Source organism: Mustela erminea, chromosome 5, assembly GCF_009829155.1.
Source record: "Mustela erminea isolate mMusErm1 chromosome 5, mMusErm1.Pri, whole genome shotgun sequence".
Lineage (NCBI taxonomy): Eukaryota > Metazoa > Chordata > Mammalia > Carnivora > Mustelidae > Mustela > Mustela erminea.
The window spans coordinates 64,909,952-64,928,986 of NC_045618.1; the positions used below are offsets into that span (position 1 = coordinate 64,909,952).

The 19,035-nt window shown below is 36.3% G+C and overlaps 1 protein-coding gene across 6 annotated transcripts in view; it reads left to right on the forward strand.

Annotated features, from left to right (window-relative positions):
* The window catches only part of CTDSPL2 (CTD small phosphatase like 2), a 78,934-nt gene that overhangs the window by 23,661 nt on the left and 36,238 nt on the right, over positions 1-19,035 (forward strand). For 5 of the 6 annotated variants that reach the window (XM_032343556.1, XM_032343553.1, XM_032343552.1 and 2 more), the window contains one exon: positions 3,336-3,545. The exons of the other annotated variant lie outside the window; for it this stretch is intronic. In XM_032343556.1, coding sequence (XP_032199447.1) covers positions 3,360-3,545 — 186 coding nt within the window. In that variant the 5' untranslated portion in view covers positions 3,336-3,359. The remainder of the gene's footprint in view (positions 1-3,335; positions 3,546-19,035) is intronic. 6 annotated transcript variants of the gene reach the window in all.

A 19,035-nucleotide genomic window follows, 5' to 3' on the forward strand; every position in this document is an offset into this window, starting at 1 on the left:
GTGCCATTGGCAGCCCTCTGGAGGTTCAGGGTCAGGGCTGTGAAATGTTGGAATTGCCTTTTAGGGCAAAGGCCTTACTGGCACATCTCCATGGCCATGGCAAGAAAAGACAACATGCCTTTGTTGGATTGGGCTGTGAACTTACTTGTTCGCACTGCACAGCCCTCAGGAAAGGTGTATGCTCTGGCACCATGTCACCTCCAGGGCTGTCCCTCTTATGGCCATTTTGTCTCCCAGAGGCCTTTTAAAAAGATCTATCAAGTACACCTTTTACAATTCACTAATGGAATGGACAAAAACCTACTTTTCAGCTCCTTCTTTGAATGTCTTTCTTTCAAGTAAATGCCCACTGGTTATTTTTGAGTTTAAAGGACCTTTCTCCTAACCTTTCCTAGAACTGTCTTCACTCTTTTCATGTGGAGTGATCTAGGACTTTATATATACACTATGATATGTATACTTACTTGCCAGACTTTTTGATTCTCATGGGCAGAGGTTATAGTTTTCATTCTTACCATTCTAGTGGCAGGTGACCGTAAGTATTTAAATTTTAATCAGCCAAACTTCATAAGACTGGACTTACTTATAGGCCTCTGGTCTTTTAAGATCTACTTTAGATCAATGTATTATTTCATAAAGTTTTATGATTTCCATTTAATGATTCTCGGCTTAAGATAGATTAATTCTTAGGTATTTTTTTTTAAAGATTTTATTTATTTATTTATTGAACAGAGAGAGAGAGAGAGAGAGATCACAAGTAGGCAGCGAGGCAAGCAGAGAGAGAGGGAGAAGTAGGCTCCCCACTGAGCAGAGAGCCTGATGTGGGGCTCGATCCCAGGACCCTCAGATCATGACCTGAGCTGAAGGCAGAGACTTAAGCCACTGAGCCACCCAGGTGCCCCTTGGGTATTTTTTTAAAGATTTTATTTATTTATTTGACAGACTGAGATCACAGGTAGGCAGAGAGGCAGGCAGAGATAGAGAGGGGGAAGCAGGCTCCCTGCCAAGGAGAGAGCCCAATGTGGGGCTCGATCCCAGGACCCTGGGTTCATGACCTGAGCCGAAGGCAGAGGCTTAACCCACTGAGCAGCCCAGGTTCCCCAATTCTTGGATATTTTTGAAATAACTTCAAAAATTAACAGAAATTGGGGCGCCTGGGTGGCTCAGTGGGTTAAGCCGCTGCCTTCGGCTCAGGTCATGATCTCAGAGTCCTGGGATCGAGTCCCACATCGGGCTCCCTGCTCAGCAGAGAGCCTGCTTCCCTCTCTCTCTCTCTGCCTGCCTCTCCATCTACTTGTGATTTCTCTCTGTCAAATAAATAAATAAAATCTTTAAAAAAAAAAATTAACAGAAATTGATTAAACATAGTTTTGAGAAATTCCCTTCTTGCATTTTCTATATGGGAATTTTCCTTTTCTAAGGCATGCTGTATTCAATAACTAAGGAATTAAGGCAACATTTATCTGCTCTAAATAGGGTTTTAAAGTAAATAATACATGCCTTGAATGATAAATCACTTTAGAGGTTAACATGGACTCTAGGAGAAAAGGCAGTATTTTTTATTTTGGGATGGCAGCTTAAAATTGAGCACCATTTGCTGCTAGGAAAAAAGCGGTTGTTTTATTTAGTGACTCCTCTGGTGAATCCTTTGAATTTGAGGTTTTTTGTTAGAGTAGATTATATATATATATAACTTTCAAAAAGTTTCTTTTTTTTTTTCTCTGTGACTGTTAACTTTGGACATTGTGTAAAGACACAATGTCTTAAGCTTCTTAATTGGTCGGTGAAGACCCTATCCTTTGCGAGGAATTTCTGCATCCTTAGGAGTTTAGAATGCTTAAGTGGAGTTAGACTTTTCTGTGAATGCATTCACTGTTGTGAGTAGCATTATTGTTCTCTGCACTTTATATAGCCTTTTCTAATTCCTTTTCATTTTGAGGCTCAGGATGCTAAGGTGAATATATTCTTTATACAGGTGAAAAAACAACTGACTGTAATTTAGCTATGATTGAAATAGGATTAGAATTCACATTTCTTAATTCTTAGTGTGGTAATTTTTGTATTTCTACTTCAGATTCTAATTTAGGGTATGTACTTAACCACTGCTGTGTCTTCCTACAGTTTTGCCAGCCATTAATTTTCTCATCCATAAAGTGAGAGAGTTCTAAGTAAATTGCCTCATATTTTCTTTCTAACATGAATTCAGTTTTTAAAGTTTTCATTATGTGTGGTAAGATCGATTGATCATAATAAATTGAATGATCCAACTGCTCTTTTTACACTTGTATGATTGTTGATGATTAGAATCATGCTCATGGAGGGGGGCGCCTGGGTGGCTCCGTAGGTTAAAGCCTCTGCCTATGGCTCAGGTCATGATTTCAGGGCCCTGGGATGGAGCCCTGGCAGCAGGAAGCCTGCTTCCCCTCCCACCCCCTCCCCCCGCCTGCCTCTCTGCCTACTTGTGATCTCTGTCTGTCAAATAAAAAAATAAAATCTTAAAAAAAAAAAAAAGAATCATGCTCCTGTAATTAATTTGTTCATTGAGGGCTTTTCCACTACACTGTGAGCTCCAGAAGTCAGAAACCTTGTTTACTATTTACTAGGTGCTCAGCCTAGCTCAGTGCCTTGAATGTGGTCAAGTGCTTAATAAATACTTGTTGAGTGAATGATTCAATGAAAGATGATGTCAGCAGGGGTGGAGGCAGTATAGCCCTGTGAAAAGAGTATGCCCACTCTTGGTGTTAGTCTTTTTTTTTTGGAGAGGGAGAGAGAGGGTCTTGTTTTTTTTTTTTTTTAAGGTTTTATTTATTTGGTGGAGAAACACAGCAAGAGAGGGAACACAAGTAGGCAGAGTGGGAGAGGGAGAAACAGGCTTCCTGCAGAGCAGGGAGCCTGACGAGCCTGACATGGGGCTTGATACCAGTACCCTGTGATCATGACCTGACCCAAAGTCAGCCGCTTAATAACCGAGCTGTCCCGGTGCCCTGGAGAGAGAGAATCTTAAGCAGGCTCCATACCCAGCACAGAGCATGACATGGGGCTCCATCTCACAACACTGAGATCATGACCTGAGCCAAAATCAAGAGTTTGGTGCTTAACTTTTAAGACTGACTCACCCAGGCACCCTGGTGTTACTCCTATTTTTATTTTAGAAGTTGGGGGGAAGGTTACTTGGGATAATGTGTAAAACTTTAAAGCAACCTTTTGCTTAAAATGTTGCTTCCTCATTTTAATCCCCTAGAGACTTGGACCAAGAAATTTTTCTTATATAAGCTGGGCCACATTTTGGTGGGCTAGGTTTAATTATAATAACCCTTGTTATTTTTCTCTTACAGTTTTATATGTGGCACTCATAAAAGATGAGGCTGAGAACACGTAAAGCTTCTCAGCAGTCAAATCAAATCCAAACACAACGCACTGCTAGAGCAAAGAGGAAATATTCAGAGGTCGATGATAGCCTGCCTTCAGGGGGAGAAAAAACACCGAAAAATGAAACCGGCTTGTTGTCTTCAATTAAAAAATTCATTAAAGGAAGCACACCCAAGGTAATGGTTTTACCTTGTACTTACATCATTAAAATTAAAGTTTAGATTGTTTTCTTTAGGCATGCAAAGATGAGAAGTTTAATATTGCTAGTAGATTAAGAAATGTGTACATTTTGATGTCATTTTAAGAGTAATAACATGAAAAATATTTAAAGAATTCAAGAAAACATTTATTCTACTTAAGTGATCCTTTTAGCCTTTTTTTCAGCATAGTATCATGAAAAGTAAAAAATTTTTCCATATTTATGTGAGTTCTCTCACTTTTATTTTTTTCATTTCAAAGAAAAGTTAAATTTTCTTGTTAATATTAATACAGTGTTTAGGGAGGTGATTTCTCTTTCTGATTTCTAACACTTTACAATGACAATGTATTACTTTATTCAAGAGGAAAAAGTTATTAAAGAAAAAATGGACACTGACTAAGAGTCACATTTTCCACATTCATACTTTGGACCAACTTGATCTGAGGAAACTCGTTTATCCCTCTGAACCTCAAGAAGACAGTAAAATGGGACTAATTCTAACTGCTTTATCTGTTTCAGAGTTGTTTTTACATTAGATGGCAAACAGAAAAAGCAGTTTGAGAAATTTAATATACTCTATATATAAGATAGCGATATTGTTATTCATTGTATGTGTTCAAGTAGACATTAATGAAAAATGCAAGATTTTGGTTACAAAAAAAAAGTCTGGATGGGTGGGTTTTTCCTCTGTCTTCTGATTTCTGATTGTATTAATGTGGCACTATCGTATAACATATCATGATTTTTTTTTTCTCCTTTAGTAGTAAGATACATCTTTGTTGGTTAGCAGATTTTTGCCCATATCAGCTACACATTCAGGGTTTTCGTATAGAAATTACCGTCAAGTTTCTTTCTTTTTATTTTTTTTAAACCAAAATCTTGCATTTTTCATTAATGTCTACTTAAAGATGTTAAATAAGATAGGGCTACTAAAAACCTGTTTGCAAACTTATGTCTGTTCACTAATTTGGGGGGCAAGAGTTTTCCTGCAGCTTCAAATTCATTTAATTGTACTGTTAATCATTCAGATTTTTTTTCCTGTAGGGTTATGAAAATTAATATTGGAATGTCTTGCTAAAATCAAGGTGCACTGTCATCCCCTCTCCCCCGCCCCCTGTTTACTAACCCTGTGTTAGAAGTAAATTAAATGATTAGTTTGTCCTGTATTATTCCTATTGAGATTACACTGGCTTCTGATTGTTATTTCTTTCTTACCTCATTGTCATTAAATCATCTCTTTGATAATATATTCTAAAGTTTTATTGAGAATCTATACAGTGCTTGCTTATGTTCAGTATCTTAAGTAGTGTTGTCTTTTTCAAAATTTGGGTAGGGTTTGGCAGGTAATGTTTATTAAGTATATTTATTCATTGCTTTATACCTTTTATCTCCTTAATTCATATAAGTATTTTTTGGTAGTTTATAGAAGAGAAAAATTTAGGCTTAGTGAATTTAGGTAACTTGCATATGTCAGTAACAATAATAAGTGTAATAAATGTACAGGAATAATAAAAAAATAATAAAAACGAATAATAAAGAATAAATGGAAGGTAATTACTACCAGTTATTGAGCAATTAGAATGTGTCATACAGTGTTCTTAGTGCTCTAAGTGTAGTAACTTCTTTAAACTGTACAAACAAAGGAAGTAGCTTGTATCGTCTGTGTATTACAGGTAAGGAAACAAAAGCACAGGAAGATTAAATAACTTGCACAGGGTTACTTAGTTTTAAGTGGCAACACTGGAATTGAAACCCAAATACCCTGGCTTCAGAGCCTACACTTTTAACCCACTATGCACTTTTGCCTCTACAATAAGCAATGATGCTGAGATTTAAATCCAGGTTTATTTGATTCTGATACTTACGTTCTTTGTCCTATACCATTTTGTCTCAGTAGCTAGGTAACGTCTTAAGAGCATCAGCCATCTTGTGTAAGGAAAACTCTTCATGATGAAAGCAAATAAGATTGAATCTCTTATACTACCTTCTTACTTTGTTGTTTATTTATATTCTGTCATCATTTCAAAGCTTCCTGAAACTTACTCTTTTTATAGGAACTTTTTTCCGCAGTACTTTTTGCATATGTCTTCATCTCCTTTAGTCTGAGTAGATGATAAACTACATTTCTTATCTCGACAAGTGTCCTTTTTAAAACCAAATCAGTTAGACAACTCCCTGTGCTGCCTTTTTTGTTTCTTTAATACTGTTCCTTTTTGTCTGCTTTTGGACTTTTAAAGTTACGTGGCTAGAATTGAACTTTTTAGACAAACCTTCTTGCTTTCTCTTTTGAGCTGTAGTCGTTTCTAAGGTATCTAACATGGCTTTCATCCCTGTTTCAGGAGTCTGACTTTTTGAAACTTGCTCATGTTGTATCACCCTACTTTACTGCTCTCCTGTTACTATTACGATTTCTAGGATTAGTGGCTCTTAGTACTTGCCATTTTATCACCACTGACCCGTTTTTATATTTTTATATCGTTAACAAGTTTTAATCTGTATTCTAATCTTAATTTTGTATAAATTAGCCACGAGAGTATATAAGTAAACCAAACATAGGTTGTTAATTTATGAATATAAGGGTTTGTATAATTTTGCCCGGATTGCACATAAGAAAATACCAAGGACTGGGTGGCTTAAAAACAAATTTTTTTTACAGTTCTGGAAGCTAGAAGTCCAAGATCAGGGTGTCATCAGGTTGGTTTTTTTCTGAGGGCTCTGTCCTTGACTTGGACGGCTGCCTTCTTGCTGGGTCCTGCCATAGTTACCTCTCAGTCCTTCGTGTAGTCTGTGTTGTAATCTCTTCTTATAAGGACACCACTCATGGTTGGATTAGGGCCTACCCTAATGACGCCATTTGAACTTAATTACTGCTTAAAAGCCGTATTTCTAAATATGGTTATATTCTGTGGGTTAGGGCTTCAACATATGAATTTGGGAATGGGGGGGAGGGGCATGACACAAATTCAGCATATAACAGTGTGAATGGAATCTTTGGTCTCTTTCAAATCCAGATTTTATGATTCAAATGTTTATCACTTCTCTGATTTCAGAATATGAAATTGTCAGTAAGAGCACTCAAGAATTGTTGACATGCAGTCTTTCTGCTTTATAATGAGATTTTTTTTTTTAAGATTTATTTATTTGAGAGAGAGAGAGAACGAGTGGGAGGGGCAGAGGGAGAGGGAGAGAGAAACTAAAGCAGACAGACTGTGCTGAGTTTGGAGCCATATTGGTGCCGGGGGGGGATAGGGGGGTGGCGCTTGATCTCATGACCCTGAGATCACAACCTGAGCAAAACCAAGAGTGAGACACTTAACTGACTATGCCACCCACACACTCTAGCATGAGATATCTGATACATATTTGAAGTGAAGACCTCACAGCTAAACTATATATGCTTTATATCAGGAATCTATACCTTTCCAAATAGGTGGTTACTAGAGTTTTCCCATAACAAAATGATCTTTTCCTCTGTTCTTATCTAAATACTGTTGTGCTCTTGCTTTTAAAGTTTTATTTATTCATTTGAGAGGTAGAGCCAGCATAAGAGGGGTTGGGGGTTGGGGGAGAGGGAGAAGCATACTCCCCACTGAGTGAGGAGCCCTACACAGGGCTTGATCCAGGATCCTGAGATCATGACCTGAGCCAAAGGCAGAGGCTTAACCAACTGAACCACCCAGGGGCCCTCTTCCTTACCTGTTATATTAAATCAGTGTTTTAAGATCTTCTAAGTATAACCCTTAGAAAGAAATGTGTCTTCCACTATAGTCATACGTGTGAAACAAAACTCACACTTAGTATATTTGATATGTCTGATTTTTCTTCTCTTTTGTTTCTTATTCTCCTTTTAAAGGTGATTTTAGGGGCACCTGGGTGGTTCAGTCGGTTAAGTATGATGCTAGGATCTTGGGATTGAGCCCCACGTCAGGCTCAGGCTCGCTGCTCTGCAGGAAGTCTGCTTCTCCCTATCCCACTGTGTGCTCACTCAGTCTCTCTCTCTCTCTCTCTCTCTCTCTCAAATAAATAAATAAATCTTTAAAACAAATAAAGGTGATTTTAATGCTTTAATTTCCTCATCCACTGATGGGTTGTATCCCTTGGTTTGAAAAATGGTTAGATGAAAACTTTGTTGTAACTCTAACCTTTGTACTACTACCAAGCTTCATGGTTTTATTGGGAATTTTCTTCCTTCCTCCCAAAGTAATATAAGTCAATCTCTCTAGATGTGTTCTTCAACAGCTAGATTAATAAGTACTTTACCATTTATTATGGCATGAAAAAATTAGAAGTTCAGATTGGATGCGTATACATACATAATCATAAAATAGACCAGATAACTACAGTTTTACTTATTTTACCTAATCTCTAGGTCTTTTATTTCTTTTTCTTTCTTTATTGCATTAGTTAGGGCCTCTAGTACGATGTTCCATGGAAATGGTGAGAAGTAACACCTTCTCTTGTTGCTGATCTTAGAGGAAAAGAGTTTATTTACAGTTAGGTATATTGTTAACTAAATGTTTTTCATAGTTATCTTTTATTCATTTGAAGAAGTTCCCTTTTAGTCCTAGTTTGCTAAAAATTCTTAACATGTTGAATTTTCTCTAAGACTTTTCTGCATCTTTTGAGTTGTTCTTCAGATTTTCTTTTCATGTGGAGTAGAGCAGAAATATTTTTTAATGGAAAACCAAACTTGTATTGCTGGATTTGCTTTACTGTGTTTTTTTCGAAGGGATTTTTACATCTGTGTTCATGAGGGCTTTGGTCCGTAGTTGCCTTGATTTGTCATATTTTCAGATTTTGGAACTAAGATTATTATGCTTGGATCATAAGGCAAGTGAAGAATTGTTCCCTCTGCTTATTTCTGAAAGAACTTATATTGTCTTAGTATTATTTTATCCTTAAATAAGTGTTTTTATCCTTATTTTTTATCCTTTTTTATCCTTAAATGAAGTTTTTGTGAGAGAGCTTTTATTGTAAATTGGATTTCTGTAAAATATACAAGGCTATTTAGCTTTTCTGTTTCTTGTTTCAGTCTTGGTTGTTCAAGGAATTGGCTCACTCATTCAAGTTGTTGAATTACTTGGTGTAAAGTTTAGTGATATTTACATAAATATCAGTGTCTAATGGATCTGTAATGATGTATATCTTTTCATTCCTGATATGGATAACTTACAATTTATTTTTGTTTTGATCTGTCTTGCTAGAGCTTTGTCAGTTTCATTACTCTTTCAAAGATCAACATCTTTGTTAATTTTCATTCTTTCTATTTTCTATTTAATTGATTTCTACTTGTTATTTTTAATATTTTCTTATACCTTCTTTTTGATTTACTTTTACTTTTTTAGTTTCTGGAAGTGGGAGCGTAGATCAGGAATCGGTAAACTTTTTCTGTAACTGTTTCTGATATATATTTTAGGCTTTGTGGACTATATTGTGTTACAGCTACTACTCTACTCTTCAGGTAATACATAAATGAATGAGCATAACTTTGGACACAGATTTGAATTTCATATAATTTTCATATGTCATCAAATAAGGTTGTTCTTTTGATCCTCCTCCATCCCCATTTATAAATATAAAAAACCATTTTTGGAGCTCCTGCCTGGCTCATTCAGTAGAGCATGTGACACCACTTGATCCTGGGCTCATGAGTTTGAGCACTGTGTTAGGTGTAGAGCTTACTTAGAAAAAGTAAAATCTTTGAAAACAAACAAACAAAAAAACCGTTCTTAGTCTCCTGGACATACAGAAACAGCTTGCTGGAGTTGGCTTCTGGATTGTATAGTTTGCCAGCCCCTTGCTTAGATCACTGATTTTACACCACCCATCCCCCAATAAAAGTTTTAAAGCTGTGAATTTCAAAGTACTAATTTCCCACATGTTCTCATTATATATTCTTTTAAGTTTTTATTTTAATTGCAGTTAATGTACACTCTTAGATTAGTTTCATGTGTACAATACAGTGATTTAACAATTCCATACATGTATTACCTGGTGCTCCTCTGATTATATTTTTATTAACTTTTTTGTGGGTGTGTGTGATTTATTCTCGATGCATGGATTATTTGGAAATTTGTTATTTAATTTCCAGATATTTGGGCATTTTAAAGATATCTTTTAATTGTTGATTTATAATTTATTATCAGTGTTATCTAGGAGTATACTCTGTATGATTTCATTTCTTTGGTCTTTTTTGGTATTTTCTAGCATATAGTCTATCTTGGTGAGTGTCACATGTGTATTTGAAGAAATGTGCATATTCTAGAATTTTTCAGTGCAGTATTCTGTAACTACTAATTAGATTAAGTTGGTTGATAATATTTCAGTCTTCTATATCTTAAACTTGTTTTATCGGTTACTAAGGGAGGGATGTTAAAATCTCCAACTATTACTGTGTCTTTGCCTTTCAGTTCTGCCAGTTTTTGTCTTTATGTATTTTGAAGTTCTCTTGTTAGGTGTATACACATTTGTGATGAGTGTAAATTGTTCTTGTTACCACTGTGAAATCTCTCATTTCTAGTAATACTTGCTTTGAGGTTTACTTTGCTTAATATAGCTATATAACTTTCCTAGCATTTTCATGATTATAATTTTTTCCCTCCCATGTATAAATATACCCTGTGTATTTATATTTAAATTGACATGTTTAGTTTAGTTAGGTTTTTCTTATCCTGCCTTCTTTTTGTTAAACCAGTTATCTTTTCGAATTTCATTCTATCTTTTGTATTGACTAACTTTTTGAGTTATAATTACACACAACAAAACACACCTATTTAAGGTATATATTGTCATGAATTTTAACATATTTACGTACTCATGCCCAAAAAAGTATCCTTATAGTCTTTGCAGACAGTTTCAAGCATCACCCTAGACAACCATCAACATACTGTTATTATAGATCACATAAATCTTTTCTAGAGTTTCACAATTGTAGTCCTACAGCGTTTCTTGCATTTATCACTCAGCATAAAGCTTTTGAACTCACTTGTGTTACTGTGCGTATTCAATACTTTATTCACCCCTCTGCCCAGATTTCTATTGTATGAGTATACTAGATAACATATTTTGTTTATCCATTTGGATTGCATATGTTTTATGGCTATCATGAATAACGGTGCTATGAATATCTGTCTTGAGTCCATGCGTGGACATATATTTAAGTTGGATAAATAACTAAGATTGGTATTGGTGGATCATACAATAAATGCATGTTTATTTTTTTGTGGTAGCTTTATTGAGACATATAATTAGCATATAATAAAACTCACTCATTTAAGGTATAAATTTAGTCTCTTAGTATATGCACAGAGTTCTGCAGTTGTTACCACAATCAATTTTAGACCCCTTAAATCATCTTCAGTGGCTGTCACCCATCAACTCTCCCTTCCTCCCTTGCCCTGAGCAACCAATAGTTGACTTTCTGCATATAGATTTGCCTATTCTGGACATGTCATATAAATGGAATTCTACAACATATAGTCTTTTATGTCTCGCTTCTTTCACTTAGCATGTTTTCAGTGTGCATTTGTGTTGTAGCATATATCATTTCGTCATTCCTTCTTATTGTGAAATAATATTCTATTGCGTGGATATTTTCCATGTTATCAGTTGATAGACATTTGGGTTGTTTCCACATTTTGACTGTCATTAAATGAGTACTGTGAGGGACGCCTGGGTGGCTCAGTGGGTTAAAGCCTCTGCCTTCGGCTCAGGTCATGATCCCAGGGTCCTGGGATCGAGCCCCACATTGGGCTGTCTGCTCCACGGAGAGCCTGCTTCCTCCTCTCTCTCTCTCTGCCTACTTCTGATCTCTGTCTGTCAAATAAATAAATAAAATCTTTAAAAAAAAAAAATGAGTACTGTGAACATTGACATACGAGTTTCTTTTGTGGAAATCTATTAACATTTCTCTTGAGCATATACTCAAGAGAAATACAGGATGATATGATAATTCTGTGATTAGCTTTTCAAGGAGCTGTAGATTGTTTTCCAAAATGGCTGCACCATATTATAGTCCCACCAACAAAGTTGAGGGTTCCAGTTTCTCCATGTCCTCAACAGTAACTTATTTATGTATTTTTAGTTTGCCCATTTTAAATTGGGTTTTGGCATTTTATTTATTTAAAAGAATTTATATATTTATTTGACAGAGAGAGATCACAAGTAGGCAGAGAGGCAGGCAGAGAGAGAGAGGAGGAAGCAGGCTCCCTGCTGAGCAGAGAGCCCGATGCGGGACTCGATCCCAGGACCCTGGGATCATGACCTGAGCCGAAGGCAGTGGCTTAACCCACTGAGCCACCCAGGCGCCCCGGGTTTTGGCTTTTTATAATTGCATTCTAAGAGTTCTTCTTTAGATACAAATCCTTTTTTGACATATGATTTGTAGATAGTCTCTCCCATTCTTTCAGACCCCTTTGAAGCACAAAAGTTTTCAGTTTGACCAAGTTCAGTTTATTTTTGGTTATTATTGCTTATATTTTTGGTGTCATTTCCAAAAGCTATTGCCAAAATCAAGATTTGGTAAAGTTTTAGCCCTGAGTTTTCTCTAGAATTTTTTCTTATAAGCTCTAAGTTTTTTTTCTTAAATGTTTTAGAGTTTTAGTTCTTATTTTCAGCTCTTTCATCCATTTTGGATTAATTTTTGTAGGTAGTATATGGTCCAACTATTTTTTTTACATATTAATGATATCCTTTGGTCCTAGCACCATTTGTTGAAAGACTGTTTAACTTTTAAGAAACTGCCCAGTTGTTTTCCAGACTATTTGTACCATTTTATATTCTATCTAGCAATGTCTGGCAATTCCAGTTGCCCACATTCTTAGCAATATTTGGTATTGTCAGTCCTTTTAATTTTAGTCTTTCTATATGGGTGGGGTGGTTATCTCATTGTGTTTCTGTTTTGCATTTCCCTGATGATTAATGAGGTTGAATATCCTTTCATGTGCTTATTGACTATATAGGGATTTTTGTGTTTGTGAACTGACAGTTCACATTTTTTCCCCCATTTGTGGAGGGTGACTTCTTTTTTCCTGTGATTTCATTAGTAATTCCTCTTGAGCAAGTGATTCTTAAACTATTTGATCTCGGGCTCCTTTACTTTCTTACACATTATTGAAAACCCTAAAGAACATTTGTTTATGTGGGTTATATCAAAATCTATCTCATTAGATATCAAGCTGAGGAATTTTGAAAATGTTTATTCATAATTCGATTATAAACTCACTGATATTAATACAGACAACATTTTAACTATTTCCTAAAAACAAAAAGGAAATTAATGGGAGGCATGACATTATTTGTAATTTTGCCAATGTCTTTAATGATGGCTTCATACATAATTTGTTATTAGTGAAGCTTTTTTTTTTTAAAGATTTTATTTATTTATTTGACAGAGATCACAAGTAGGCGGAGAGGCAGGCAGAGAAAGGGGAGGAAGCAGGCTCCCTGCTGAGCAGAGAGCCAGATGCGGGGCTTGATCCCAGAACCCTGGGATCATGACCAGACCTGAAGGCAGAGGCTTTAACCCACTGAGCCACCCAGGCGCCCCAGGTGAAGCATTTATAGAAAACTATACTCACATGTATTTGTTAAAGGAAGGATTATTTTAATATCCTTTTTAAATAATTGTGATATCCTATTGATACTATACCAAAGCTTAACAAATGTAGTTTCTTAGGTTCTTGTTCCAAGATGGAATCTGAAAGAGCTGCAGTGATCTTTTTGTTAGTCTATCTTGCACCTGGAATGAGTGATGCACCATGTATGATTTTCTAACACTATGCACTGGTTATTTAGAAGATACTGGTTTACTGAATTATGTAGCTATTCTACATATTAATATATTTCATTATTCAGTATTTAAAAATCACATTTATGAACATCCCCATTGATCTCAGTAGGATAGTTTGTTTTTATTTATTTATTTATCCATTTATTTATATGAGAGCGTTATTTGAGCAAGCCGAGCAGGGGAAGGTAGAGGGAGGGGAAAGAATCTCATTGCTGAGTGCAGAGCCCAATGCTAAGTTCAATCTCAGGACTCTGAGATCATGACCTGAGCTGAAATCCAAGAGTCTGGTGTTCAATCAACTGAACCACTCACATTCCCTGCAACAGGATAGTTTTGGGAAGCTGTCAAGCTCATGGTGCTAGGTCCAACTTTTCTTTTCTTTTTTTGAAGATTTTATTTGTTTATTTATTAGAGAGAGAAAGAGTGCACAAGTGCGGGCTCACATACCTAAGCAGGGGGATTGGCAGTGGGAGAGGGAGCCTGATGTGGGCTAGATCCCAGAATCCAGAGATCATGACCTGAGCCCAAGGCCAGCCACCCAACCAACTGAGCGAGTCAGGTGCTCCTGGGTCCAACTTTTCTAAAATTATGACTTTTGCTTGAAAGCTCTCACATTGTATTGTTGGCAACAAAAAGTTTTTCTTGAAGTGATAAATTTGCTTTGTTCACTTTTCAGAAAATACCTACTTAAAAATAGTTTTCCATTGGAAAAGTGGTCTAACTCTGCTTATAATAACTTAAACACTCAGTTGCTTTTTCTTTTTTTCTTTTTCCTTTCTTCTCCCCCTCCCCCCACCCCGTAGGGAGTGAGGGGCAGAGGGAGAGGGAGAGAGAGAGACTTGTAAGCAGGTTCTGTGCCCAGCATAAGCCTGAGGTAGGGCTCAAACACACAACCCTGAGATCATGACCCGAGCCAAAATCACAAGTTGAATGCTTAATGGAATGAGCCACACAGGTGCTCCAACTCAGGTGCTTTTTCTCAAGACAACTGTGGAAGCACAGGTTTGCAGCCCATCATACAGTGTTAAGACATATTTAAGAGTTGAGATTTAATTAATTTCACAGCTTTGTCAGAAACATTCTTAAGTCAAACTGGCCTTTTCCCCCCTCTAGTGCATGGCAATAAATAATACGTGATTATTGGGTATCATTGCCTTAATTTGTGCCAAGTGATAGTAGTTATATCTATCATTGCTTTTGTATAGTCAGCACAAATATTCAACAGAAGTTATTTCAGGGTAAACTGAGATGCAAAAGAATTATTTACCACTTGTGTTTGTTACCATTTACAGTAAAAATCTTTGATGATTAGTTGATGCTAGTATCAGATATAGTCAAAACAGAAAGTCGGCCATATCCATAAGGCAGAAATATAACACTGTAGACCAGATATTAACTCATTTCCTGTATTTGCAGATAAGTTATCATTTCAGTTCCACTTTATCTTTGGGAAGTGGAAGAGCCTGTTTCTTTCACTGACTTTATCCAGCAGGGTTCCAGCAATGTCTGCTGTGCGGGAGTTTATAAGTCTTTCAGATATTATGTATACTTTTTCAACCAATGTGATAAGATAAATTACTCTTTAAGATATTTCATTGCCTTTTTTATTTTTAGTTTGAAAAACTGTAATGATTATTGGCTTTTGAAGAATTCATCATGTGTACATTTAAAGTACATTTAAATTCCTTTTTTTAAATGCTGAGTGTTCTCAAATGATAGTAAATTGAATCGGCAGCATAACTTTATTTGAATATGTTTTATTACATAAGGCATGAGAGGACAACGTAATAGTATTTTTGCAGCCAAAGGGAAAATAGCTTATCATATACTCATTTGTAATTTATAGTTTGATTCAGATTCTTTGGAGTAGTTTTCCCCCTTTTTTGAGTCAGAATTTGGATATGTCAGTTTCTTTTTCAATGTGATAATGGATTGAAACACAAATAGTCTGATCTCCCTTTTATATTTTTATTTTTTAAAAGATTTTATTTATTTGTCAGAGAGAGAGAGTGAGAGAGCGCACAAGCAGGGGGAGTGGCAGGCAGAGGGAAAAGCAGGCTCCCCACTGAACAAGGAGCCTGATGTGGAATTCGATCCCAGGATCCTGGAATCATGATCTGAGCAAAAGGCAGACACTTAACTGACTGAGCCACCCATGCATCCCTAATCTCCCTTTTTTATTCCAATGATCCATTCTTAATTATAAAGTTCTAAATACTCTTAAAATATTATTCAATTTCAAAATAGCTGTTTAGATATAATTATAAAAACCAAATTTGATATTATTGCAAAGCAGAATACTAAGAGTACTTTTATTGTATTTCCACAAATACACATATTAAAAACTTTTAAGACTTCAAAATAATAACTTACTGGATCAAAATGAGGCTACAGAGATTATAGCATGTATGACTATTAAAGAGAGCTGGTAAGATCACAGTAGTACTGGACACCAAGATCTTTCATATTTCCTCATAATTGCCTTAGTGGTATTCATTCCTTACTGCAGGTTTAGGATCCCATCTGGTATTATTTATTCTATGCCTGAAGAACTTCATTTAGTATTTCTTGTATAGATCAGCTGGGAATGAATTCTGTTAAGTTTTCTGTCTCAGAATTACTTTAAAGTGAACAGTTTAAAAAAACTTGATATATCGGTTACCAATTTTCTTAGTTTTATATCTGTGGATACTGAGCCTATTGTCATTACATACCATCTTTTAATCCTCATGTATCTTAGTTTTACAGGGTTTGCATATGTTCAGTATATTTAATGCTTATCCTCAGTCTTCATGTCATCATCTGCAGTTATTTTTGTTGTCTGAAGCTCATTTTCTAATAGGTGCCACAGAAAGCACTCATGGGAACAGTATTCTTGCATGTTGGTAACAGTGCTCTTTGGACATCTGGGTGGCTCAGTCGTTAAGCTTCTGCGTTTGGCTCAGGTCATGATTCCAGTGTCGTGGGATCAAGTCCTGCTTCAGGCTCCCTGCTCAGTGGGGAGACTGCTTCTCCCTCTCCTACTCCCCCTGCTTGTATTCCCTCTTTCACTGTCTCTCTCTCTGTCAAATAAATAAAATCTTTTTAAAAAACAAAACAAAACAATGCTCTTTAAGGTTGAAAATTCAGTTTTGCTGCATATAAAATAACTTAGCTAGGCTTTTCTTGATTATTTTAACTGTTACTTCATTTTCTTCTGGCATGAAAAGCATTGCTGTTGAAGTTTGATGATAATGTAATTTTGTTTTGTTTTGTTTTTTAAATAATTTTTGTCTTGATCTCCATAAGATTCTTTTTTTCTTTAAATTCTATGAAGTTTAGGATGTATCTTGTTTTCTGAGTTGATAGTTTTAGTTAGACATATCTTTGAATATGTAATTTAAAATCCTTTAAAGATTTATTTGAGAGAGAGAGACACACACACACACAAAACAGAGACAGTGGCAGTGTGAGCAGGAGCAAGAGGGAGAGAGAATCTGAAGCACACTCTGTGCTGAGCACAGAGCCTGATGCAGGGCTCAGTCTCACAACTGTGAGATCCTTACCTGAGCCAAAACCAAGAGGCAGACACTGAACTGATTGAGCCACCCAGATGCCCCTAAAATCTTTCCTTTGAGGAAAATCTTCTAATATTCGTTCTTTCGCCATGCTTTTGATTTGGTTTCCTTCTTCAGGGACTACCTATTTTCTGTTAGATCTTTGTGTGTCTTCAGTATTTGTAATATTTTGATGTCTTTTAAAAATTTCCCTATTTTATCTTCTATTTCTTTTAAGGCATAATCAATTGTTTACTCAATTTTCTGTACATTCTAATTCAGTCTTTATTTCTGTTACGATTTTTTTGTTATTTTTAATTATTTTGTTTTGTCTTTATGATTTGAATTTTTCTAACCCATATGTCTCATATTATTTTCTCACTGAATCTTGTGTTCTGAAATAGAAGATTATAATTTTGATCTATATGCATATTTTTCTAACATGCATTCTTTATCTGTAGAGATGTTATTTTACTCCCTGTATTTTTTTTTTTTTTAAGATTTCATTTATTTATTTGACAGACAGAGATCACAAGTAGGCAGAGAGGAGGAAGCAGGCTCCCCACCGAGCAAAGAGCCACATGTGGAGCTCCATCCCAGGACCCCGGGATCATGACCTGAGCCGAGCCGAAGGCAGAGGCTTTAACCCACTGAGCCACCCAGGCACCCCCCTCCCGCCCGTATATTTTATTACAATAATTTTTGTGTGGATTTAACATCTGTACTTCCTTGTTGCTCATTTTTGTATGAGATTAGTTTTTTTAGAAGGTTTTGTGGCTTACGGTATCTTTTCCAACTGTTTTGGTTTTTGTGTAATGTTAAAAAATACAGTGATCGCTTTTTGAGTTTTTCTATCTCTTTAATTACTATCCAATATTTATCTGAAACTTCACTTTCCTTTTTTTCCCCCTTTTGTATTTTATTTTATTTTTTAAGATTTTATTTCTTTATTTGACAAAGAGATACCACAAGTAGGCAGAGGCAGGCGGGGGCGGGGGCGGGAAGCAGGCTTCCTGATGAGCAGAGAGCCTAATGCGGAGCTCGATTCCAAGACCCTGAGATCATGACTGGAGCCAAAGGCAGTGGCTTAACCCACTGAACCACCCAGGCACCCCCTCCCCTTTTGTATTTTAAAGTAGACTCCATATCTAGAATGGAGTCCAGTGCAAGGCTTGAATTCACCACCTTGAGATCAAGACTGAGCCAGGATTGGGAGTCAAACACTTAACCAACTAGCTAACCAGGTACCCTCTTTCCTTCTTTTTTGTTGTGACTTTGCTACTCAGTTTTGATTCCATTCCCAGCAGTTTCTCCTTAGTGTATGGCTTATTCTTTTTTTTTTTTTTTTTTTTGTAGATTTTATTTATTTATTTGACAGAGATCACAAGTAGTCAGAGAGGCAGGCAGAGAGAGAGGAAGGGAAGCAGGCTCCGCGCTGAGCAGAGAGCCCGATGTGGGGCTCCATCCCAGGACCCTGGGATTATGACCTGAGCTGAAGGCAGAGGCTTTAACCTACTGAGCCACTCAGGTGCCCCTGTATGGCTTATTCTAGAATAGAATCATAGTTGGTAATTTTCAAGAGTTCATAGGAACTGTTGTTCCATTCTCACCATGGACCCCTTTGCTGTTAGATTGTCAAGATAGCAGCTTTCTCTCCTCATGAAATTGATCTGCCATGATTTCTTTTGAATACCTACATTTTAGCTATTTTGGGCTCTCTTGTTCTCAGGTGTATCATACACCTTGTTGATCCCTTTGCTTTCTTTTGCACTACTGTATGTGGGTGCTCAGGTGCGGTGGCTGTTGGTTTGTCCTCATCTGCTTGGAATTTAGGGGAGACAAAACCTTGTCTCCTGGTTTTCTTGTGAATTCGCTGTTGGTTTCTTTTTTTTTTTTTTTTTTTTCTTTAGGTCTCTGTGTTTCCCTTGGGGTTCGGAGACATAAGAACACTCTTTTCCCAAGATTTTCCCCTAAATGCCTATTTCAGGGACAACTTCAAAAAATATGAATTCCAGAGAAGACATTGCAGGGTTAATAAATTTATTAAAACATCCTGTACAGTAATGTGGGAATCTTGTTTTTCCTAGTTCTTTAAAAAATTATGCCACATTCATAAAGTCTCCAGATTACATAGTTGAATG